This window comes from Astatotilapia calliptera, chromosome 11, assembly GCF_900246225.1.
Source record: "Astatotilapia calliptera chromosome 11, fAstCal1.2, whole genome shotgun sequence".
Taxonomy (NCBI): domain Eukaryota; kingdom Metazoa; phylum Chordata; class Actinopteri; order Cichliformes; family Cichlidae; genus Astatotilapia; species Astatotilapia calliptera.
Window position 1 is genome coordinate 20,969,387 of NC_039312.1, and position 24,274 is coordinate 20,993,660.

The following is a 24,274-nucleotide window of genomic DNA, read 5'->3' on the forward strand; positions in this document are numbered from 1 at the left end:
AGTTTAGCTCCTCCATCCCCAGCAGCACCACAGAGTTGGAAAGATGGCGGCCGGTTCAGGGGCTGCTAGTGGTCACGGCTCACGCAGCTCCACCGCTGCTCTGGAAGCGTCTTTGGACCGGCGTTTTCAGGGAGTTTCAAACACTATGGAGTCAATACAAGGACTTTCAGCTTGGTGCATTGAAAACAAGAGACATCACAGCCTTATCGTCCGCTACTGGATGAAGTGGCTCAAGAAATGTGAGTAGCTTGTCACTGAAGCTAATCCGCTAGCTAGCGCATTTTAGCCATTTTTCAAATGCATTTCTGTCTGGACCAGCTACCAGTTTGCAAAACTCGGCTGCAGTTTATTGCGTTAGGGACAAAGTTGTTTAGTGCACAAAAGAGCAATAATTTACCCCCTGAACGAAGTTCAAGTTTTTTGATATGCAGCATATTTATAAGCTAACGCTGCCGTTGCTTGAAATTAGCTGCTAATGTTAGCAAAGCTACTGCTAGCGATGTTTACAGTCGGGCCTCCCGGGGTTCACGGCACTGCGCTTTTAAGCCGAAGAGCAAACATGATAAAAATATTATTTTTAGACTGATTTAATCAGCTGCATGTTAGCTTTAGTTGGTGCATGGTGGTTTGAGTTGTTCCTGACGGCTGGTCGTATCGAGCATAGTTTATTTAGGGGACGCGTGAAGCGATAAAGGAGCGATCCACTTAAATTAAACTCGTATGTCCCTTTCATTGTTATTATATTATTAATTTTTACCGACAAGCTCATTTAACATTTATACTAAAAATGCAAAATTAACTAGACTAGCTGTAGTTCCAAACTTTCCAAACAAACGGTGATAACGTCGTTTAAACTATCTACACTTCATTTATCTCCCGTCAGATTAGTATTAACGATAATGCCATATAGTGGGTATGTGCAGTGTAGATATCGTGTAATACACTTTAATTACAGCACCTCACCCTTTACTATTGGCTTCTGTTTAAAATGTGTTAGATAGTTATTATTTTGTTCTGACGTGTTATAATCCCCGTTGACATTCCCATAACGTGTTTAGACTGGTTTCTAATTAAATATATCTTAAGTAGCAGAGTACACGTGCGCAACAGTTCTTACATTAGAAGTAGAAGTTACGTTGTTTGATATTAAATCCTGTCTAGTTAGGTTAAACTTTTATCTAGTAAGGATGTAATTTTGTGCCTTTCAACCTCAATGCTAGATATCTGAAATGCACTTTTAAATAATAAAATTTTATATCTGTACCAGTAATTCCGATTTAAGATGTTGAGTGTAAAGAGGTCTCATAAGAGGCATGAGTCTTATCATTGTAGCTTTCTTAAATCAACATATACTAATATTTTGCTACATCAGAAATATTTTGTTAATATGTCAGATATATTGGAAACACAATTGCTCATAGATCTTGCTTTTTATGTCTTATGCTTTTTATTAACTTTGTATGTTCCCCTTGTGGATGCGTTGGTTCTCTGTCGGTACTAAAACTTCCTCCCACAGTCCAAAGACATACATGCTGGGTTAACTTGTGGTTTTAAACTGGATGTGTGTGTGGATGGTTTTGTCTCTGTGTGTTTGTCCTGTTATGGACTGGCAACCTGTCAAGGACTCACATTATTAAGGTCTAGTGACATCTGGTGTAGGCTTCAGCACTCCCCAAAACCCTAAATTGGATGTAGTTCTAGATCCCAAAACATGTCATGGCCAAATAATAAAAAATAAATAGCTGCTAGTTAGTTGTGTTGGTTAAATGCTAAAAGAGCCCTCCATAATAGAACAAGTTATCAAGAGGGAGTTATGAAGAGTTGTAGCCTTGAAAGCATTTCCTTAGTCACTACAGTCATCTCTGCTTTTGCACTCTAACACTATGTTGACATTTCAAGGCGGCACTCTTATCTCTACTCCCTCCATGTACTTGTATCTTATGAGTTTTTATGAATCCTCCTGCATAATAAATCTAATAAGACCAGCCGGGATCGCAGTGTGGAGCAATTCAGTGGAAGGGCAGTTAATCAGCACACTTGTCTGCCAATGCCAAACCGTGCGTTTTTAAAGAAACGAATTCAGATCAACACTAAATGTAATGGCTTCTTCCTTTTCCTATTCTCCACCTTGGCCTGGTAGTTTGTTTGCGTAATCTTGCTAACAAAAAGACAGCTCACCCAAAAGCCGAGGAGGATTATGCATTTTGGTCAGTTGCTAGGTGAGCTTTTTGTGACAGATTCTCATGGATGATGATGAGATGTGTTTGAAAACTTTGATTCTTTGCTTAAAAAAAAAAACCCCAAACAAACAAACCGAATCATGTTTTGAAAATGTAGTAATGCTGTTTTTAAAAGTTTCCCTCAAGTCCATATAAATTTGCACCTGTTTGTATTATTTAGAGCTAGTCAAAGTCTCTGCAATATACTTTAGTTTTTTCACTCCCGTTTCTTTAATTTGTGCCCCTTAAGTGTCTACAGTACATTTGATAAGTCTCTCCCTCCTTATCCGTTGCTATTAGAAATACATTTGCTGCCTTTTATCTTTATTTGTATAGGTTTTGATGGGTTATGGGCTGATTGTTATTTTTAAGCCTGCAGTAAATAAATTTCATCAGCTTTGTAGAGTTGTGTGGGAAGAACAAGGCAGGCCAACTGCCCTACATATTCTGTGCTTCTTTATTTATGTTGGTGCATGCATGATTAAATGAAATAGATGCTTGAAGTGCTGGTAAAGTCATATTGAAATAGTGCTTCTGTGTTGTTGTTTCTGTTGTAGATTGTTCAGATTCACAAACCAAATTTGGTTCCTGGTTGATGACTTTCCTGATCCTTTCAGGAATGTTCACTGCACCTTTCAGGAATGTTTTAATGAGCTACTGTCATTGTAGTAGCAGCATTATAGCCAGTGACACAGCATAAGTAACATGTAAACCCGTATGTACCCTGGGTAGTGTTTTTCCTGGAAACTGTAAGTAACATAACTACTTAACGTTTAGTGTAGTTATTTTTATTTTTTTAAGTAAACTTATCTTTGTAACTCTTCAGTTGCTGCATAATAAAACTGAAGAATATTTTCTACCTAGGATGTTATCTCTGTTTAGGTTTTTAGCCAACTGCTTAACGGCCTAAGTAATATTCATCCTGTCATATGGAGTGCAACTAGCGAGTGTTCCAGCACTGCTCGGTGGAGACATTTGTTTATATTTGGTTGAAGCATCACAGCTGCTAGCAGGTCCTCTTTCATTCTGTTGTTGTACTTTATGTTTTTTTGTTTTTTTCAAGTAGAAAAGTGTGTGTGTGTGTGTGTGTGTGTGTGTGTGTGTGTGTGTGTGTGTGTGTGTGTGTGTGTGTGTGTGTGTGTGTGTGTTCCACGTTTAGTGGAAACAGTTTTCTTGCATATATTGCAAAGTACTGTAGATTGTTGGAGGTTGTTGAAGCTAATTTTTCACATACTAAATCTTAATAATCCTAACAATTGCTTTCACTCTCAGACATGCCTGGGCTTAATGCTGTTGTTGGGCACACTCTGTAATAGAAAACAAATGATGTTTCTGTAGTAATATATCATTTCAGAATTTGTACCAGTGTTATCATGAATGATATATGATAGCACAGCCCTAGTAGTCATAAACTCCAGCAAGAAAGTTAGCATGAACTAAAATTTAGAAAGCTGAAATGAACCATCAGTATTTAAGCATGTTTTCTAATCTTGAGCATGTGATCTATTGGTATGAAAATAAATAAAGAAAAAAAAGTGCTGAAAACACACAAAATCAGCAGACACACTATTGCTGCAGGCTCTTCTTTTGCAGGCTCAGGCCCTGTGTTTTAGAAAGCTAATCTGTCCAATGGGACGTTCTGTTTCAGTGGCTAAGTCCAGTTACTATGTGGGCATTTTTCTTTTCCTTTTCTTTTTTTATAATTCCCACCCTGCATGGCTGCCCACAGAACAATGATGAGATTAGCTTATGCTGACAATACAAATGAACTGCTGTGTACCATTTGAGCTTTTGTGTGCTGATGGAGACCAGAGCAAACTGATCAGAAGGGACTTTGTTGTAGGGCTGCAACTAAAGATTATTTTGGTAGTTGAATAATCTTCCAGTTTTTCTTTGATTAGTCAATGATTATTTCAGTAATTCTCATCTCCTCGTCCTGTTGGGCAGACCTTCTCTTCTAGGCTCCAGTGCCTCACCTGCTCAAGTCTGCCCACCTGTGACTGTCATCCTGTTGTCTCATCCCACAGAAAATTAAAATAATTACCCAGGAAACATATGAATTTGAAAATAATAAATAAAAATATTAGATAATACAAATTAAAGTGCTAGTAGTATTCAAACAAAAAAATAATAATGTGCAAAAAGGAAACCCAAATGACTTTTGTCCATAAGTACAAATCAAGCTTCAAATTAATTTTAAAAATATTATTTTTCCGGTCCAAAATGACAAGTTTCCAAATTTTACAGATGATTCGGTTCATAAATACACGTTTGTAGAGGACATGCTCTGGAGTGAGGCTTGCTCTTATCTTTGAGATAATGTTCCCGGCTGCTGATAACCATGCTAAAGATGCTCTCTGTCATGGAGAGGTCAACCCGTCTTAACTGTTCTCTCTCACTACTCATTTGAGTGAGGCAGCACAATACATGTAATGAGTAACATTTTTCAGTGGTCTGAGTGGACGATGATAAAAATGCTTGAGGGACCTTTTTTTAGATGCAAAAGTGTCTGTCATGGATAATTCAGACCAACTACTGCACCACATAGACAACAGGCAGTGGAGTTTTGTTTTTTGTTGGGGGTTTTTTTCAGGCTGATTCAGTTTTTATGCCAAGTTTTAAGAAAGGAAATCTGTCAAACTGTGGTACCTGTTTTATTTTATATTTTAGTTGGGGGGTTTTTAAACTCAGTTTTGTCTCACTTTTCTGTTCAGTTCTGCTTATTTTAAACTCTTAAGCTTTGTTGTCATATTGAAGTTTTGTAGACTTTGAGTATTTTTGTTGTTGTTGTAATTTTCCAACTTTTGGGCTTAATACTGTATCTTTTACCTAATTGTAATTTAATGCATTATAGTATAGTCAGTTTTTCAGTTTATTAGAATAGACACACATCTTGATCTATAATACACAAAGTATTTTAATGTAGTTCTGGGAGCGGGCTCTATACTTTAAGGTACAGCACTGTGGTCAACTCTGTGTTAAATGTGCTATTTAAATAAATTTGACATAACAAAAAAGGTAATGTGTAATTCAAAAGGAACATGACTGAGTAAATTCTCAATTCAGTTAAAGTTAAAAACAAGTGGGGGAAAATCACTTCTAAAGTAGAAACAAAGAAGATGAAAAAATTGAACACAGTGAAACAGTATTACATTAATTAAACATTCATTGTTCCTTTATCTTGTCTAATCATGCATAATATAGATTCTAAAATAAATCTTTCTCAGTTTTCTGCCCAACAATACTTGTTATTAAAGGATAACAACTAACATCATGATGTTGAATAGCAGTATGTATACTTCGTCCTACTTAGTGACATTTTCATTATTTCACACGCAAGTCTCTCATAAATAAAGTTTTAATGTATGATTTAGAGCGGAGTTTGATAGGGCTGCTCAATTAATCGAATTTTAATCTCGATTACGATCTGGGCTTTCAACGATCATTAAAAAAGACTGAGCCGATTATTAGCCCCTCCCTCGTGCTTTACTCTCTCGCTGCTCTGTGTGGCAAATCGAGCGCACCTCTCTGCATTTCGAACACGTGTCACAAGAGCAGCGGTCCCCAACCTTTTTTGCGCCACAGACCGGTTTATGCCCGACAATATTTTCATGGACCGGCCTTTAAGGTGTCGCGGATAAATACAACAAAATAAAACTAGTACCGGTACCGAAAAAAAGAGAATTTATTCATAACACACGTGAAAAGACTCAGGAAAACCGAGTAAACGATAAAAACGATAACAAAATAATGCTGAAAACCGATAAAAACCCTGAAAACTATACATTTCACACCTGAGCCTCAACTCTCACGGCCCAGTACCAAACGACTCACGGACCGGTATCGGTCCGAGGTCTGGGGGTTGGGGACCACTGATTAAGAGGACCCGAGGGAAGCTCGGAAAGCTAAGCAGAAGTTATTTGGAGAGGAGAGTGACTGCCGTTGGTTGAAAAGAAAGGTAAAAAAAACTTCAGTGGTGTGGAAACATTATGGGTTCGCGGAGTCAGACGTGGATCAAGTAGACATAGTGTGTAAACTTTGCTACAGTGTCGTAGCTGCACCACAGAGCAACACTGCAAAGTTCACTAAACATAGATGTTTACATTTTTCATTTGTTTTTTATATTGCAAACATTTGCACTGTTATCAGTATTTGCACACTATTTTATATTATTTTTTGACACTCTTTAAAGTCATTATTCAATACATTGTTATTGTTAAATAAATATCGTCAAATAATCGAGATCTCAATTTCAGTGAAAATAATCGTGATTATCATTTTTGCCATAATCGAGCAGCCCTAGAGTTTGAAGAAAGATCTCCTGTCACACAAATTAAAATTTGATTTGTTTGCTGTTTGGGTGTTTTCACTAATTTTCATACAAAGATGTTGTCCCTTAAGTTCTGTTCCTACAATTTACACGTTCCTAAAATGCACGGCATTGGTTGTGAAAGGATAATTAATTAATTGGTGGTTAAACTCACCTTCCTTGCTGTCACAGCACTACTGGGAATGCACATGCAGAGATTTAACGAAGCCACAACCTCAGTTTCCACAGGTTGAGAATTAGGCCGCTCAAGCTCCTCGTGCTTAGTCACAGACTGACACTGTGTCTTTACTGTTGTGCCACAGGTTTCACTGATATTTAAAATTGATATTATGATGGAACTGATTTAATAGTTTCAAATTAAATTTAAATGCATAATATTGTGTTTTGTATGTTAATTATTGCTATTAAGAAACTACTTAAAAAAGGTTTTTAAAGGTTTGTTTTACCAGCCTAAAATTTGCTGACTTTTGGGGGTTTAATTAAAAGGTCAGCAACTCAAAAAGTTATCTTGGCACAGCTTGCTGTATATAATGGAAGGTAACAAGGTGAGAGCTGAGGCAGAGGAAATACTTTCACCTCCTTTTCTTCTTGTTTATTGTTATTATTTTTTGCTGGTAGATTATTGTGTTTATAAAAGGCTGCTTCTGTTTTAGACTGAGGTGATAATCCAGTCTAATTCAAATGTAAAAAACACATTAAGAGATTTAGATATTTTTAGATACGACATTTATTTCCCAAAATCCAGAATTTAACCAGTAGTATTGTTTACTCCCTAAAGCAGCAAAACTCATTGTGTCCTGCCACTATTGTATTCCTTCTTGAAATGGAAACGTATGCATAAGTTGACTAATCCAGACCATCACAAGAAGAAACGATCTTCAGCTTTTTGCTGTAGCTATAGTATCTCTACAGTGATGGTAACTGAAAGTTTTCCAGTTTTCCAGGCCTCTTACAGTAATGCGGTAAAATAAGTCAAAGATGTTGTGGTTTAGCCAGAGAAACAGTAGAGATGTTTGGTGTAGACTGCAGATGGCTTTCACGGGTCATCTGTCCAAAAGTTCAAGTTGACTAAATTGGTGAGCCTTTCAGCAGGAGGATGATAGTTAGCAGAGTCAGAAAATTCACCAAGGAGCGATTTAAAAAGTGACTTGAAAAATAATTGAATCATATTTGATTTCTTTTTAAATGTTTTATTGAGATTTGAAATTGGATATACATGCAAGAATTTTTTTTCTGGAAGACTTTGACTTAAGCTTGTTAAAATTTTCAAAGACTGGTGAATAAACACGTACAGAAGTCATTTCGGCAAAAGAGGGCAATGCTAGCTCCTGAGGCTAAGACTATACCTTGTTGTTTATTGAATAAATTACTGAATGTGTATGTGTATGTGTTAGTCCCCATAGGGAAATAGTTCCTCTGCATTTAACCCATTCACCCAGTGAAGCAGTGGGCAGCCACCAATGCAGCGCCCGGGGAGCAGTGTGTAGGGACGGTACCTCAGGGTAGCCGTTCAGTGGAGTTGAACCCCCAACCTTCCAATCATAGGGCCACCACTCTACCTACTGAGCTATCCCTGCCCCCTTGTTTTTCCCTTGTTGGCGTTCAAGTATACTGCTTTCATCTGTAAGCACAGTATCTAATGTTGGCTTGCATTCACATCCAGCAGCAGCTTTCACTGGATGTGCATGTTTCCACAAAAGCAGAAATTTTGTGTTAAGGTAACAGTTGCAAAGTTGCAGTAACTGAGTCACCAGAGTGGTTGAACTCTGGCTAGTCAGTGGTGTAACTTGATGAATCGTGACAGCATGTCCTTGACAAAAATCAAAAACACCATTTTTGAAACCCTGCAACGAGGAAACTCGTACATCACCTCAATGTCCTCCTTTGTTATGCCGTTTGTGTTGCATACAAATGACATCACAACCCCACGCACCTCAGGTTGTACTCAATTGCAATGGGAAAACAACCAAAATTGAATCGGGTCAAACCAAGTAGAAACTAGTGTAAATAGGCTAATAGTGATCTAAACTCCAGATTGAGTCCTTTATTTCTCTGCTTTTCTTTTTTTCAGCTGATAACAATCACCGCTTGAATCTTTTCTACCTTGCCAACGATGTGATACAAAACTGCAAAAGAAAGAATGCCATCGTTTTTCGTTCAGCCTTCTCAGAGGTCCTTCCTAATGCTGCTCAGCTCATCAAGTAAGTACATAGTGTTTGTTCTACGGTACTGTCCAGCCATCACTGCATTTTGTTTCTCTTCTAACCCGTCATGCCTATCACTGAAAAGGTATTAAGGTCTGTGTGTTGTTTATCATTTTACTCTGTTAGAGATGGGAAGGTTCGCAGGTCAGTGGAAAGGATCTTTTCCATTTGGGAAGAAAGAAGTGTGTATCCCGAGGAGGTCATTGCCCAGTTCAAAGCCAACTTGAATAAAAAGGAAAAGGAGCGAGAGAAGCAGAAGGAAAAAGAAAAGGAAAAAGAAAAGGAAAAAGAAAAGGAAAAGGAAAAAGAGGCTACACCTGCAAATGGTCAGTTTGTCACTTCAGAGTTTTGTCAGTGTGTTTTTTTGTTTTTGTTTTTGTTTTTTTAAACCAAACTATATATTCTTTACTAACATGCCAGGAAACTCTTATTGCATGACTGTGTTACGTATGGTAGATGCAGAAATGACTACTTAGGAAGAACAGCAATGTCCAGAAAAAGAAAGACCAGAACTTTCTTTACTTGAAATGATGACAAGGTGAAAATGTTATTCAAAAATATTAAAATATATTAAATATATTTATAAGGTCATCTTGGTAGCAGGAAACAGGAAATTAACAATCTCAATGTAATGCTGTAAATATTATGCTGTAAATACTGGATGTTTAATTAGTTGGTTTTAAAGTCAGTTATTCACTTCATGGTTATTTTAAACGACGAAGGAAAGTGAAGCAAAATTGCTGATTTCAAGTTATTAGAGTATAAAGACACATTGTGAAGACATGGGAGAATATGATTAATTACAGTTGGTATTGGGTTTGGCTTAAGCTGCTGCCCCTGCAACCCAGCCTCTGAGGATGGATGGATGGATGAAATAGTTTTTTTTGTTTTTTACCCCTCATCCATAAGAAGCTGATAGGATATTGTCGGCACCCTACTGGGCAGGTGGGCAGGCAACATGAACTCCCAAGTTTGTGAATGCGATAACTTGAGAAATAGTCACCTAGGATTTCCGAAACTTTTTCAAACTAAAAACTAAAGTCTCAGTGACCTTGACCTACCTCAATAAATTCAATTCCTGTTTGGTAGTACACTCCTCTGGTCAACCTGCTGGTAATTGGGAGTATTGTAGGTTGCTAGTTATAAAATTTGTACATTGATGAGCAATATAAATTTTAAAAATGCTTCAATAAATTTTAAAATATAACTTGGTGGCGCTGCTGAATAAAGTATGTGTGTGGGAAAACGCTGTTCAAAGAAAACTGAAAGTCAGCAGTTTAACGAAAAGTCCGTTTGAGGTGCTAAAATACTGAGGTAGTGTGGGCACTGCTGAAAACGTATTAGTGTGGGCATAGGTTACTAAATCATCCTTAAGTTAACGCTGTCTGTTTGGAATATTTCCAGATACCTTACAGTGTTTTTAAAGTAATTTATTTTTACTCTCTAGCTCCTGCTAATTCCAAAGCTGCCCTGAAGTCCAAGATTGTGGCGGAGTTCACGGTAGGCCTTCTTTGTGTTTTCCTGAATTTTTCCTTTTTCTTTTCTTTTCTTTTCTTTTCTAAAAAGCCTGAAAATCAACCACGATATAACAACATCTTGTGATGTTAAATCATCTGCACTCTCTCTCTCTTCTAGCCCCACTCCCTCATTGAACAATTGTTAAAATATAGGCAAGCTGTTGCCGAAGAAGAGTTTCAAGAAAAGCAGCTGTCAGCTCTCCGGGTGGATGTCTGCAGCACGGAGGCCCTCAAGAGACTTAAAGGTCAGATGTCACTGGGCTTATTTGTACATCAGTGCACACCTGTTGTCTTCTGTACTTTCTCTTAAGTCTCAAATATACTGGATTTTTATGTCCTTGGCATAGCCTGTCAAAACAAGTATACATATCACTAGCAGGGGTCTTCCTGGCTTCTTACAGGCCTTTGGTGTGGGCATGGAGGGTAAAGTTAAAAACAAACAATAAAAACATGGACTTGTGATGGTTTTAGACAACACACCTGTACTTTAATTGTACCTAAAGTCCTTTTAAAATAGTTCTCTACAAGGCAACACATCCCTCACTGTCACAACACTTTATACTCATATCAACAACTCAAATTGTCGCACTTGTTAAAGTGAGCCAATTCATTTTCATCTGATATTTGCTGTGTTGCTTTTACTTTTGTATTTTATTGTAAATTAGTCTGCTTCAGCTATGTTACAGAATCTAAAAATTTAGTCTCATCTTTCAACATTTGTCCTTTATGACATGCAGCACACTGAAGGAAACTGTTTGCTTAAGACATGCTCATAATAAGAGAAATCTATCTTCTCTTAAGCGAGGGTGCTCCCTGATGTAGTGTGCGGGCAGCAGAACACGTGATTAGCACTAGCTTGTGGTGGACGTACGGGACTATTAGTTGTGCTGCTTGCATATTGACACAATCTGAAACCACAGTGCAGGTTAAAAACCCAAGTAATGACCAGTCTGACTGGGACAGACATTTGTGTTTTCACATTCTGAAATGCATCAGCTCAGCTTTATCACCAGGGAGTTTTTTTTGTTTGTTTGTTTTAAACATCTCAGTGCAAAACTCACTAATGAACTGTGCTTAGTTCCCTGATATCTGAGCTTATAAATGAAATAATTTAAACAAATTACATGTGGAGGAGATTTGAATTCTCCACATGTATTTGAAATGTTTTTTAGTACTGGTAAGTTTTTCTCTAGCCTCAGCTGAAAGCTCTTGTACAGCCAGTACACACATTAAACACACACCGTAAACAATGGCTGTTAAGTCTTTGCATCTTATTTCTGAAAAGGCCCATGTACCATTTCTGAGAATGGCATCGGTGAAAAGGGTTCATGGATAGGTCAATGGATTATTCTTGTTAAGCGGGATGCAGTTCTCTGGAAAAAAAAGTGTGTTATTTATTTATTTTTCCCCTGATGCATTCGGCATCAGCACTGACCTTCTGACTGTTCTGTTAGCTTTTTTTCTGATTTAACTTGTTAAAAATTGAGTAAACCTTGTGTTTAATGGCTTGCTTGTCAACTGTCTCTTGTGTTAGATAAGGCAGGGGGGAACAAATTTGCCAAGGACTTTGAGGATGGCAGCCTGAAGCTGCAGGAGTTTGTCAGCTTCCTGGAGAAAGAGTTGAAAGCAGGACCTCCTCTGCTGGAGGCTCTGGGAAACGCAGATATCTTCTATGAGATGCAGTACAAGGAAGTGAAGATTGTGGCCAATGTAGGTGTTGTCTTTTGTAAGATGTAAAGATATCAAAACAATTAGAGTTAGTTGGTCTTAAAGTGGAAATATTCAAGCATTTGTATTTAAAACATTAAAACTAATTTATTTCATTGATTGGTGATCCAGCTATTCCACTGTTTGAGCTTAATTTTGTTTCTCTCTTCGACGTTCTCCTCAGGCTTACAACGCATTTGCCAATCGTGTGGCCAGTCTTAAAAGGAAATTGGATTCCCTCAAGTCCACTCTACCTGGACCTGAGGACTCTCCCATCCCCTCACCATCTGAAGATGCCCCCTCCCCCACTGGCTCTGACTCACCCTTTATGGCAATGGTGGCTAGCAGAGCCCAGCTCGATCCAGATCTGGATGGAAAGGCCATGGATGAAGGAGAAATGCAGAGTGACAACAGAGACATGGAGGACATGGATATGTCTGACGAAGAGACTGATGCTGCAACTGCAGGGGGTGAGTGTCCTAGATCTGTGGTTGTGCTATGATATAATTTTTTGTCTCCAAATTAATTCATTAGAAAGTTAAGTTGCAAAGCTGCAAACTTGTGATTCAATTTTGAGAATCTATGAGCTCTTTGAATTTCCTTCATTCTCAGATGATAAGAAGGAAAAGCCAGCCGCTGCCATGTCTAAGGCTGCAAAGTCAGATGCGCCTTCAAAGCTTCCAAATCCGCCTGCGAAGGCCTCTAAGAACAATGCTTCTGCTACTACCACCACAACCACCCCAGTGACTCCCACATCTGCTACTCCTACAAGTACCCCAGCCACCCCTCTGGGTGTCAATCTGGCCAAGGTGGACCTGGGAAAGATTACCTCCATTCTCAGCTCGCTAACCTCCGCCATGAAGAATACAGGTATGTTTGTGGAAGAGGGACAAGACTTTCTGTGTTATGCTTGGTGGTTATTAGACAAAATTTAAAAAAACAAGACAAACTGTTCTGTTTTGTGAAAAAAAAAAAAAAAAATCCAGGACTAGACGGGCTTTAAAAGTGTTACTTGATATTAATTTAGGCCATCTTCCTTCTAAGATCAGCTTCTTATGTTCCTCCAGACTACTTTCCACATCAACAGCAAACATCATTTGTGGGCCATCATCTGTGGTGATGAGACTATGATATTGAAACTTGTAAGATCAGGACAGTTACAGGTTTGTGCACTGTGAACTTCAGAGAGTCAATGTGAAGTTCTGCTCTAACATTTTAGGGCATGTCAAGGAAAACATTAGCGCAAGCGCCGTGAACTGAACTGTGGTGTGTTCACCGTCGGCCATACATACCAGAAGGAGCCGTTTAAGGGGACAGACCTGGACTTCAAGTTCTGACCTAAAAGATGATCAGCTATGGATGAGAATATGATTTTTGAAAGGGAGATTTTAAATCCAGGAATATTTTTAGGTTCTTTGTTTGTTTGTTTGTTTGTTTGTTTGTTTTTTAAAGCCTCTCTGCTATAAAAGCTTCATTCTCACTCCGCTGAGTGGGCAGGTGGTTTAGAAACCCAAGTTTGTGAATACAATAACGCGAGAATGAGTTCATACTGTAGGTGCATCTACTGAAAAGCTCAGATGAGTTTTAATGTCAGTGACCTTGACATCAAGGTTAAGGGTCAGTGGTCAGGTTATCTGAAAATCACCTAATTTTCCAGTTCATAGCATAGGTGCATTTACTAGGAAGCTGAAGGGTAGAACTGGCAGCTGCCACTATATATTTTTGTTATTTTTTTCCCCATGTGCTTAATTCTAGAACTTTCTGATTGTACTTTTTGTTTTATAATAATCTGTATTCATTACAACATTTTCAATTGAATGTCCTAGAATTAACTACATTGATCACTTATCTTTTCAGACTTGAATCTAGATGTTATTCAACCCTGACTGTGCTCACAAAATATGAAATGCTAATTGAAATTATCAACAAATGTGCTTATGTTTCTCACTCATTTTAGCCCTCCCTCAAGAGCCTGCAATGGGTTAGTGAAGCAATGTTAACAGTATTTCCAGGAATATGTAATGACCTCTGCATTACATGAACAACTCTCTTGGAAACTGTAAAAGTGGTTGTGGTTAATTATCTGTGGAGCCATTTCCAAATAAGCCGCCATTACATTTTTCTGTGTAAAGAAGACGCACATCACCCAGCGTAGCTCAATGATTTGTTTTTTTTAATTATGTCTGGACAACAGGGGATCTCTGTGGAACAGACTAATGAGCAAAGTCAGTTGTTGACCATGCAGCTCATACTTGCTGGTTAACTTTAATGTTGTTTTCAATTTATTGTTGGAACACAGAACATTTTTTCCAGTTTAAGACGTTTTGTTTGATTCAGTACATTTAAAATAATTTTGTTAAATTTCTGGGGCTGCTTTGATCTTTCTCTCTGCAGCAAGCCCATCACCTCGTCCATCTCCTGGGACACCCACAACCCCATCTGGCCAATCAGCAGCCTCCAAAGGAACCCCTCCAAGCCCTGCCTTGGCCAGTATCCTGTCACGTGTTGATATCACACCTGAAGGGATACTTAATGCTCTGTCTAAAACCAACACAACAGGTAAGATCCATATATTTGGCTTATTGAATTTCTTTAAGAATAACTAACGAAGTGACCTTGTTTCAATATTTGTCACACTTTGTTTTTGTCAGGTTTGTCCTCTTTCCTGCATAGTGTGACTAACACCACCTCTGGTGCTGCTGCTGGTACACGAACCTCCCCAGAATCAGCACCTTCTAAAGCTCTGCACACCAGCACCCCGACCACCCCAACTACCCCAAAAACGAAAGCTGGTCTGGGGAACAGCCACAAGCGAGAAACACCTGGAAGAATCAGAGACTGGGGGAGAGAGAGACAACTGTCCCCTCCTCCTCCACCACCTCCCCCCCCTCGCCCCTCAGCTCCTTCTGTCTCTCCCCCCAGCTTAGAATCCAAAATCAACAGTTTCCTGCAGGGTAATCCAGGTTTTAGTCTCGCTCTTGGTGATGTTAGTCCTGATGGGGTGGATGGGACCCCAGTGAGAGACGAGGCAGCCGGCACCCCAACCCAGGATGAGATTATGGACACACCTGCAAGTGTGCCAGAATCTGTGGGCTCATCTGGAGGTCATAACCTCTCACCCACAGCCTACCGCAATGAACCCTGGGATGCAGCTATCACCCCGTCGGGAAGCGGCAATGATGGAGACTTCCTGCCCACCTCCCGATATGGCGCTGGAAGAAAGAGCGGCACAAAATTAAAAGACAATGAAGTGATGCATGTGAGGAAGCTGGTCTCCTCTTCTCCTAGTAATGACATGAAGGGTAAGAAGGATGATCAGCAAAGTCAGCTAAGGATGATGGGAAACAACAGAGCAATGGGAGAGAGGAGGCCCTGTGCCGGCTCTCGTAAGGCAAGCATTGGTTCAGATGAAGGAGGTCAGTGTGGAAAAAAAGAAGACAAGTTAAAAGGTCAAATGTCTCCAAGTGGAGATGGGAAGGAGGGGCAATACCATCGTATTGAGACACTCGTGTCACCCTGCACCGAAGGGGCACCCATTCAAACTCTAGGCTACTCTAATAGACCGCTCACTGGAGAGCGCATAAAGACAGTAGAGAGCATACGCGTGATTGGTCGAGGCTCTCGACGGGGAGGAGGACCTGGAAGTCGACCAGGAGGAGCCATGTGGTATGAAGAGGAAGGATACCTGGAAGCTCAGCCTCCCTCACCACAACTTGTCCCCCCTCCTCTTAACATTGGCCCAGGGGGCACAGAGGACATGACCCCCTCTATGCCTCCTCCTCCCCCACATCTCCTACTCCCCCCACATCTTCACCCCCCTCCGCCCCTTCCTCATCTTCCTCAAACTCAGTATCAGTTGCCTTACCACACAGAGAACATCCAGACTCCTCCTCCATCACACCTCCACCAAGTTCCTCCTCCTACATCTCCCTTCTTCAGCACACCTCCAGCAATCCCTAGACCCCCTCCACCCCCAATACCACAGCGCCATTCCCCTCCACCTACTCACCCTGCTGTACCCACTGCAGTCATGGTAGGAGGGGTGATGGTCCCTGCTGACCGGCCTCTGCCACTTCCTCACTCAGTCAGACCTGAAGCTGCAGAGAGAGGTGGAGTAGGGCCAAGAGGAGGCAAAGTGGCCCCCCCACCCCTCATGTCATCGTTGCTAGGCGAGCCCCCTAAGCTTCCCCGCCCCGGCACAGTAAAAGAGCCCTTTGTTCTCTGCCATGCACCCCCCCTCCACCGTCCAGGTACCCCTGGTGTTCCTCCACCTTTATTGGGTAGAGTGAAGGAGCCTCTGAATCTACCTCTTCCATCCCCGTCTCCCTCTCCCACATCATCTGCAACCTCACCCTCCACACCTAATTCCCCTGCAGTTGACACTGCTCCTTCGCGCTCACTTACCCAGTCCGCTGCCCTTCCTCTCCAGAAACCTTCTGCTAGTCCTCCAGGGCAGCCCCGCAACCAAAACCCTAACCCTGTTCCCCTCCTCACCTTGCCTACTCCTCGGCCTCCAATCCTCTCCGTTCCCATCTCACAGAGATCCCTGCTGCGAGGCCGAAACCCTCAGCAGCATAATCAAGATCTACCCATAGGGGGGTTTCGTGGGGGAAAGCGCCCCGGGCCTCCATTCACAGGTGGTCCCTTGCATGCACAGAAGAGGCCTTTCCTACCCCCACGCTACTGAAGTGGTCATCTGCGACAAGCTGAATGAGAAGTGCAAGCCACACATCTAGCAGTGCAGTGTGTGTGTTAGCCCTGCTGGTATGAGCCCAGATATCTTTACTCTGTTAATTAGCTTGAATTAAAACTACCTTAGGTTGTGTGTAAATAGCTGATTTAAATTGTCTTGCTTCAGCCAGGTAGCCAGTCATCTAACACTGCACAGTAAAGCTAAGAGGTTATCAGTTTCATAGTGCAGATTGTTATGTAACAACCAATAATCTTTTTTCTTTTTCCCCCACAACAATTCTCCGTGCACAAGTTTCATTCGTTCTGTTGCAGGAATTGCATACCTGTAAGAAGAAAAAAGCAAAATAGTTCAAGAAAAATGAAACTACATTTCAGCCCTTTCAGACATGCTGGTGGCTTCGTTCGTCTGTTACAGTGACGGCATTCTGTCATTCAGACATGGGTCGCTTTGTTTTTAATGTTAATGTTCCTCATGGCTTAGGGACATAACCACGAGCTACATGGGAATTGCCATACTGGATTATTATGTGCATCCATTGAAGTCTTATCCACAGACTTGTGAAGATTACTTATCTTAGCCATTGTTCCCTAAAATAGAGGTCTTTATATTTATGTCCATGTCTGCGCTGTAGCAAGTGATGGCTATTCCTGCCCCTCCCTCATAGGCTGGAAACGTAAGTTAATCCAGTTAAAATACGATGTCTATGTTATATAGCGCAATTGTGAATATTACCACTGTACTGGATCCCACTTAGTAAAATTATAGAAAAGTGACTAGAATGCTTATTCAGACATGAAGCGAACAAGTTACAAGAGATAATTGAAAATGAGAGCGTGTCTGAAAGGGGCTTCAGAGTTTTCCTGTGTGATATTTTTTTTTAATTATTATTATTATTATTTTAATCTGAGAAGAGAGATGCTGGATAAAAGAAAGATGGGTCTCATGATATTGAGGAAAAACAGGGCTGTAGTTTGGCTTTTTGGGAAATGCGTTTGTTGGCTTTTTTGTTTTGTAATGAAGCTCAATATCACTCATCTCCAGCATGCTGTAGATGACGCTTAACATAAAAACTGTAAACAGTTGGAAAGCTAGATCAGGAAAAAAAACATCTAATTTCTTTCACCCATACAAAACGGACCTTTTACAGGGGATAATGAGCATGCAGTGACTTCTGAGATAAATTTCACAGCAACAGCACAACTCTAAGAAGTCACAATTTTTTTTTCAAGAAGTCCAAGCTGTTTTGCCCGTACTTCCAGTCTTTGTACTCTGCTAAGCTCATCTGTGTCTGCATCATATTTAACAGATGAATAAGAATTACTGCATTTCCCAAAAATGTCAAAGTAAAACAAAAATGTCGGATTGAATTCATGACAGTAATCTCTTCTTCCATGAGAGAGAGAGAGAGAGATTTGAAGTGATTTGTTTTTCAGGTGAGATTAAGACTTATTTCCAAACTACCCGCTGTAAATAATATTCTTCTGCTCAACCTTTTTCCACCCTTCTGTCACTCTCACTGTATATTTCTAAGCTTGTAAATATAAAGACTGAGTTGACATAGCCCCCCCCCCCTCTCTTTTTTTTTTTTTAATTTTTTTTTAAAGCTATTATCTCTGTACATGAGGACAGTGATCGTTGTTCACGCACCCCGTCTTTACTGTGATCGAGGCCTTGGATAAGCTTTAGCCCAGAAGATTTTCTCTCCAGTACCTATCATGTGTTTATGTCCTCCTTTTGCGAAACCACCGCACAGAAGAGGAGGCTGAAGATAATTATGCATTTTTATTTCCTATATATAAATGTCTACCTGTGCGCGCTTCACATTAGACTGAGTCATGAAGATACTCGGTAGTGGATGATGGGATGGGAGGGAGTATTAGACTTTGAACCACACCCTTGCTAGGCTTCAATATGTACTCTTGAATAAAATCCAGAGTTTCAATTCAACTGGGAGGGGGAGGTATTTTTATTTGGTCACTATCCATCACTTGAATTGCGCTGTTTGACTTTACCTTTCAGATTGTTCTCATGCATTTGCACAGCTACCATTACATTAACATTTAAAGCCTTTGTTTTTCAGCTGTGCTTTCTTGCTAGGTGGACTTGATGCTTTTCCATTTGTAGGAACCCACAGATGGTGTTTAAGCTAATTAGGATTGCATGTAAAATGGTTCATTTGAATACTTCCAATTGTTTTGGCCCTTTTCTCTATATTGCTAATTTCATGCTTTTGCTTTCAAGCGTCTGTGCTTACCTTGTGCTCACATGGGCTTCACCCTAAAACACTTGTGCACCTCTCACCACTTTTAAGAGGTAAAATAACAACGAAGAAAAAGATTAGCACGATGGCCTTAATGCTCCCTCTTGTCCAGAAATTGTTTCCATAATACTGACCTCTCTCATACATTGGTAGTAGTTTACCTCTACAAGTCAGAGGTGCAGTGGTCTCACATCTCTAGTGTTTGATTCAAGTGTGTGTTGAAGCTGTGGTGAAATTACAGTTTTATCAATATGCTGAAAACCTTCCTGCATAAAGTCTCTGAATACATTGTTTAAAAAATATACCCAAATGTAACCACAAAGCATATTTGTCACTACAGCGTTGGCACACTGGTGTTTTCCTGAATGTTTATACGTCTGTTACCACCCTCTGTAAATTGTTATCTTCACAGTCACATGTAGGAGCAGCTAATAATCAGTTTGCAGTGTTCACATTGCACACAGAATAATTGTAAAACATCTTCAAGTTCACCTTCTCGTCCCTTCCTCGTGACCTTAAGATAACTTGGTTTGACCAATTGAAAATGACTGACAAAACTACCAGCCTGTTTGTGTGTGTGTGTGTGTATATATATATATATATAAGTTGAACTGCTTTCACTGCTGTTCTCATCAATGATGCTATATCACCGCCCTTTGAGTGTCCAATCTTTTCTGGTGTGATGAACATGCACACATTCTGCAGCTTTTATTTTTGTCACAGTGAATATATGCATACTTAAGGGGGGAACTATATCTTATGATATTATTTTTAAGGATCAAAACTATTAGAGGGGTAACATTTTCAGTGCATTAATGAATTGACTTAAACCAGCCTTCACATATTGGCAAATCTTTTTTTTTTTCTTTTTCTTTTGCTTTACAGACTGTAATCAGTCTGCTCCATTTGCCATTTTCTGTATTTGTTGTTGTTTTGGTTCATTCTGTTTAAAAAAAAAAAAAAAAAAAAAAAAAGCTTGCACACTACACCACACACTGTTGCTGGAAAGCCACACTTTACAATCAAGTTCATTTAAAAACCCTGTACCTATTTCTGGACCATATTTGCAGAGCTCACTTGAGACATTGTGACTGAGTGATGACTCACCTCTAGTGTGTAATTAATATGCCCACAGTAAGACCAAACAGTGGCTGCACAGTGTTCAGCAAATAATTATTTTTTACATTCATTTAATTTAACATGATGCAGGATAATTTATTCTTGTTGTGGATATTTTCTGCTACACATTAGGGCCCCTGTTCCTGTTAATCTGCTGCTAAAACTTTTAAAATGTCATACAGCTGAAATGTAAGGTCTTCAGTGCTTATTAAGACATCTGAACCTTTAGGGAAAATAGTAGATCGACTTTTTGCCCTTATAGAGGCCAACAGACGTGGCGTGTGAAGCATTTTAATTGCAAAAGGCTTTTACCTAATTTTAACATGGACATGATGTTAAACCAAACACAGTTTTAAAACCTTACCTATAATATGGTTTAATCTGCTAATTAAGGTGATGTCACCAAGTAATTGCTGGGGTAATTTAAAGCTGAATGGACTGTATTTACACTGTAAAGTCCAGTAGATTTCTCTCATAGAGCTGTAGCTCCCCCAAGCGGCAGAGCAGAAGTACTTCGGCTGCTGTAGTCTTTAAGTCGTCCTTGATGAAGCCGCTTCATCTCTCCGTTGGGTTGTTTTACCCACAATTTCTAAATCCAAAATATAATGACGCTCCTTTTCAGAATCAGCTGGTTTGTTTATTAATATTCTCAGCTTTTTAAGTCTGTTCACAAAATTAAACGGCCAGTGAATAGTTTTATAATTAAAATTATTTAGAGCTTTTGACAGCGAGTCTGTAGAGGGCAGGGTTTAAAATATGTCCCTTATTTTAATAAGAGCTGCAGTGAAGGTGGTTTTCGGTGAAAGTCAAACTGTATTCATCTTTCCTCCCTCCGTGTTTTAAAATAAACTTGTACTTTGGGCACTAAACTGATGCACACTTGCAGCAGGCTCGGGAAGCTAAGAGCACCGATTCTGCTGCTCAGCTTGTGGGCCCGTCGTGATGCAGCAGGTCGGTGCTTCTCTGAAATTACTTTGTTTTGCACGCAAGCTCTCAAACACCGTTTTGCAGTGTTCTCCACAAACGAGAACTGTCGACGCATGCGCTGTTTCGTGTAAATTTCAGCATATGTGACTCCAGTCTGAAGCGCCTGACCGGACAGTGCGTAATTTTATTTTTGAAGGCTAGAGATGTTTTCCCCCATCGCGCTCTTTCTATTTCCCCTGCGTTTAATTGCGCGCCCTGGCGTAGATGTCAGGAGCGCGCACGCTGAGACGGAGCTCCGTCATAACTTTTCAGTCTTTACGTCAACGCTGCTGCCAGTAACCCGTGCTTTCCGGTGTTATGGCCGCTTGCAGTGAAGGGGACAGTTATATGTGGTAATGGTGAATGAAGCGGTTGTTTTAGGCAGGGGTGTTTGGTATGGCGGTGACGCAGCTGCTTCGGCTTGTTACCTGTCGTTCGACAGCTCGTGCGACCCTTTGCGCGCAGAGGAAGTACAGCAAGGTGCGGTAAAGCAGTGCACTGAGTGAGGCTAACGTTAGCAAGCAGCAGTGTTTTCAGTGAGTGTTGTGAGCTGCTGTTGATGCTCCTGTCTGTTAAATGTGCTAATGGGCACATTTGTCGTGTGGTAGCTAAGATTAATGTGCTTTTAATTCGGTTTTATCGTAATTTTGTTTCATGTTTTGGCTTCTTTTTTTTTTTTGATAGCCATACCCGGTTTGTTAATGTATGGGAAATGGTGATGAATGCAAAGTTATAACTTTGTTTTTAATTCAACTTAAATATTTATTTCATATTGAATTATCAGCTATTGTCGAGATTGGATTTTTCTCTTTAGTTTTCGCTGATATAAATATGTTAACATTTATTGTTGTTGTTGTTATTGTTATTATTATTATTATTATTATTATTATTATTATTAATCATGTTTTTCTGACACAAGATTTTGACAACCAGTATTACAATACGAACAAGACTCATTTACAATAAACTTAAAAAAAAAAGGGTCCTGATGCTTTTTGTGTTGACAAATCAGCTCAGTACTAAAACAAAGAACTTTGTGGACTTCCTGAGGACTTTATGGAAATTTTGTAAGAAAAGTTAGTTTTTGTTTTTTCTAAAAGTCTATAGAGTTTTTTTTTGTTTACGGTCAGTTAACTACGTTTTTGTTTTTTTTGTTTTGTTTTTTTGTTATAACCAACTAAAACAAGTACTGATATAATAATACATGGGTAAAAACTTTTGGATTTTCTTTAAGGCTATTCCTAAAATGTTAATTCTGTTTAATTTTACCTTGGGGCCATGGTGATTAAAGGTATTATGGCTTATTAATTAATTAATTGAACAAGTTTAAAATCCATTCCAGTTCATTAATTATGTCATGCCAACACCTCCATAGTCTTATAAAGTAGTCCTTTATACCCTTCATAGATGAAGAATTGTCTTAAGGTGTTATTACAGCTGGTTTGGAAAAGCCTTCACTGCGTTAAACTGACAGGTGTTTCAAATATTTAGTCCATCCCATGCATATTAGTGATGAGTCTGTGCAGTGTAAGCTAAATAGTAAGGTAAACATATTGAGGGGCTATGCTTGTGTATGTCTTTGCATTATGTTACTCATTCTGTTGGGGCAGTAAGATAAGTTCAGAATATATTATTGTGTTGCTAAAATCCTAAATGCTTGTCTGTCTCTCTTAGCTTTACTGCATATGCACTTAATTTCTGGAGGTCTTATTTGACGGGTTTTCTGTCATCTTCAGATTTTAGTTCTTTTGTCCTTTTGCTTCTTGTAAATAATTTCAAACCAAATCTTTATTTTTTGCTTTACAGGTGAATGCATCTCCTGCCTTATCTGAACGACTGCAGATCTTTGAGGCTCTCAGGGAAAAACGTGGAAATGGGAAGCGTTTTGAATCGACAGAAATGCCCCTCCGTATCCGGCTGGTTGACGGCCGGATAGTTAAGGGAACAGCTGGTGTCACCACACCGCTCTATGTTGCTCGGAGTGTGAGGTAAGTACCCAGTTTATACTGTTTGGTTTAATATGTTTAACTGTCGTGATATAACTGTGCTTTTGCACGTGTTGTTTCAGATTGAAAGGAGCCCTGGTGAGTAAGGTGAATGGGGAACTCTGGGAGCTTGGACGACCCCTAGAGGCAGACTGTGAACTACAACTTCTGGGGTTTGATACAACTGAGGGAAAGCAGGTAATTACACAGTTCCCCGCTGTTAACTTCCTTTAAGTATGTGCAGTTTCCCCTATTTGACCTGTAAGTGTGATGTTGATGAAAAATTTGTTTTGAAGGTTTTTTTTAAAAACATTTTCTCACCTCATTCAGCATCATCATAAGTTAGAAAATAAATAAAGATGTTAACATGCCATGTAACATGGCAAACAAAAATTGAAACGACACTTTAACTGGGACCAGCAGTAGTGGGATGAGAGCATCTTTGTGTTTCCTTGCTGTTTTAATCTACCATCCCAAAAGTACAGTGTAGATGTCTTTGGCGCTCACTCATTACGACCCTTGATTTCACAGGCAGCCTGGAGAACAGGGGCGTGCGTCCTCGGTGGAGTCTTGGAGGGCATGTTTGGTGCTGAGGTGTGCAGAGAAGGAACATCAGAGTTCGGGCTTTTCTGTGATTACCTGTTGGACAACAGGTGATTACTATCTATCAGATATGAGCTCTGTCAAAACTTCATCTTTGTGTGCTCACAAACGCAAAAGAGGTGGTGGTAGTTACATGATGGTTGTTATTTCAGTTTTTCAGCTTCTTTTTGTTTTAAAGGGAAAAAAATCCCGACCTTTCAAATAAAGTGTATATTTTTTATTCATGAGTTTAATTAGTTACTAAATTGTATTTATATGCATGCTGTGTATAGCTGTTCATTATTATGTGCTGCTTTAATGACACCGTTTCCACCTTATGTAACTCGTGCCGGCTGTTTGACCTGTATGGCATGCTCCTGATTCTGACTAAACTGCAGCTGAAGTTTTGCCTGAATGTGACTTCATCTACAGTTTTTTGTCTCTGAGTGATGTGGAGGCGAGGTGTAAGGAGGCGGCAGCACTCAAACGTCCTCTCTCTAGACTGGAGCTGAGTATAGAAGAGGTCCAAGAGCTATTCCAGGTCTGCAACATGCTCTGTTTGTTATAATATAATATTGATGACAGACATTTTCAGTGCTGACACATCTTTCTTTAATTCTTTATGTAGAGGAGGTAAGTCTTAATTATCAAATCACTGTGGCATAGCTGTTCAAGCTCCTTCCTCACACTTT

At 39.7% G+C, this 24,274-nt stretch overlaps 2 protein-coding genes across 3 annotated transcripts in view; both read left to right on the plus strand.

The window, feature by feature from the left end:
• Window positions 1-19,584, plus strand: rprd2b (regulation of nuclear pre-mRNA domain containing 2b). The gene is made up of 10 exons (XM_026183833.1): window positions 1-239; window positions 8,621-8,750; window positions 8,880-9,079; window positions 10,201-10,253; window positions 10,389-10,515; window positions 11,805-11,980; window positions 12,162-12,447; window positions 12,590-12,847; window positions 14,372-14,536; window positions 14,629-19,584. The coding sequence occupies exons 1-10, from the start codon at window positions 44-46 to the stop codon at window positions 16,662-16,664; spliced, it is 3,627 nt and encodes a 1,208-aa protein (XP_026039618.1). The 5' UTR covers window positions 1-43; the 3' UTR covers window positions 16,665-19,584.
• Window positions 16,681-24,274, plus strand: part of tars2 (threonyl-tRNA synthetase 2, mitochondrial) — a 14,599-nt gene continuing 7,005 nt past the window's right edge. Inside the window, exons 1-5 of one of the 2 annotated variants that reach the window (XM_026183835.1) lie at window positions 16,681-16,741; window positions 22,822-23,003; window positions 23,084-23,198; window positions 23,532-23,653; window positions 24,015-24,123. In XM_026183835.1, the coding sequence (XP_026039620.1) occupies window positions 16,688-16,741; window positions 22,822-23,003; window positions 23,084-23,198; window positions 23,532-23,653; window positions 24,015-24,123 (582 nt within the window). In that variant the 5' untranslated portion in view covers window positions 16,681-16,687. Of the gene's footprint in view, window positions 16,742-19,808; window positions 21,496-22,821; window positions 23,004-23,083; window positions 23,199-23,531; window positions 23,654-24,014; window positions 24,124-24,274 lie in introns of those variants that run through there. The other variant, XM_026183834.1, reaches the window with a different exon arrangement.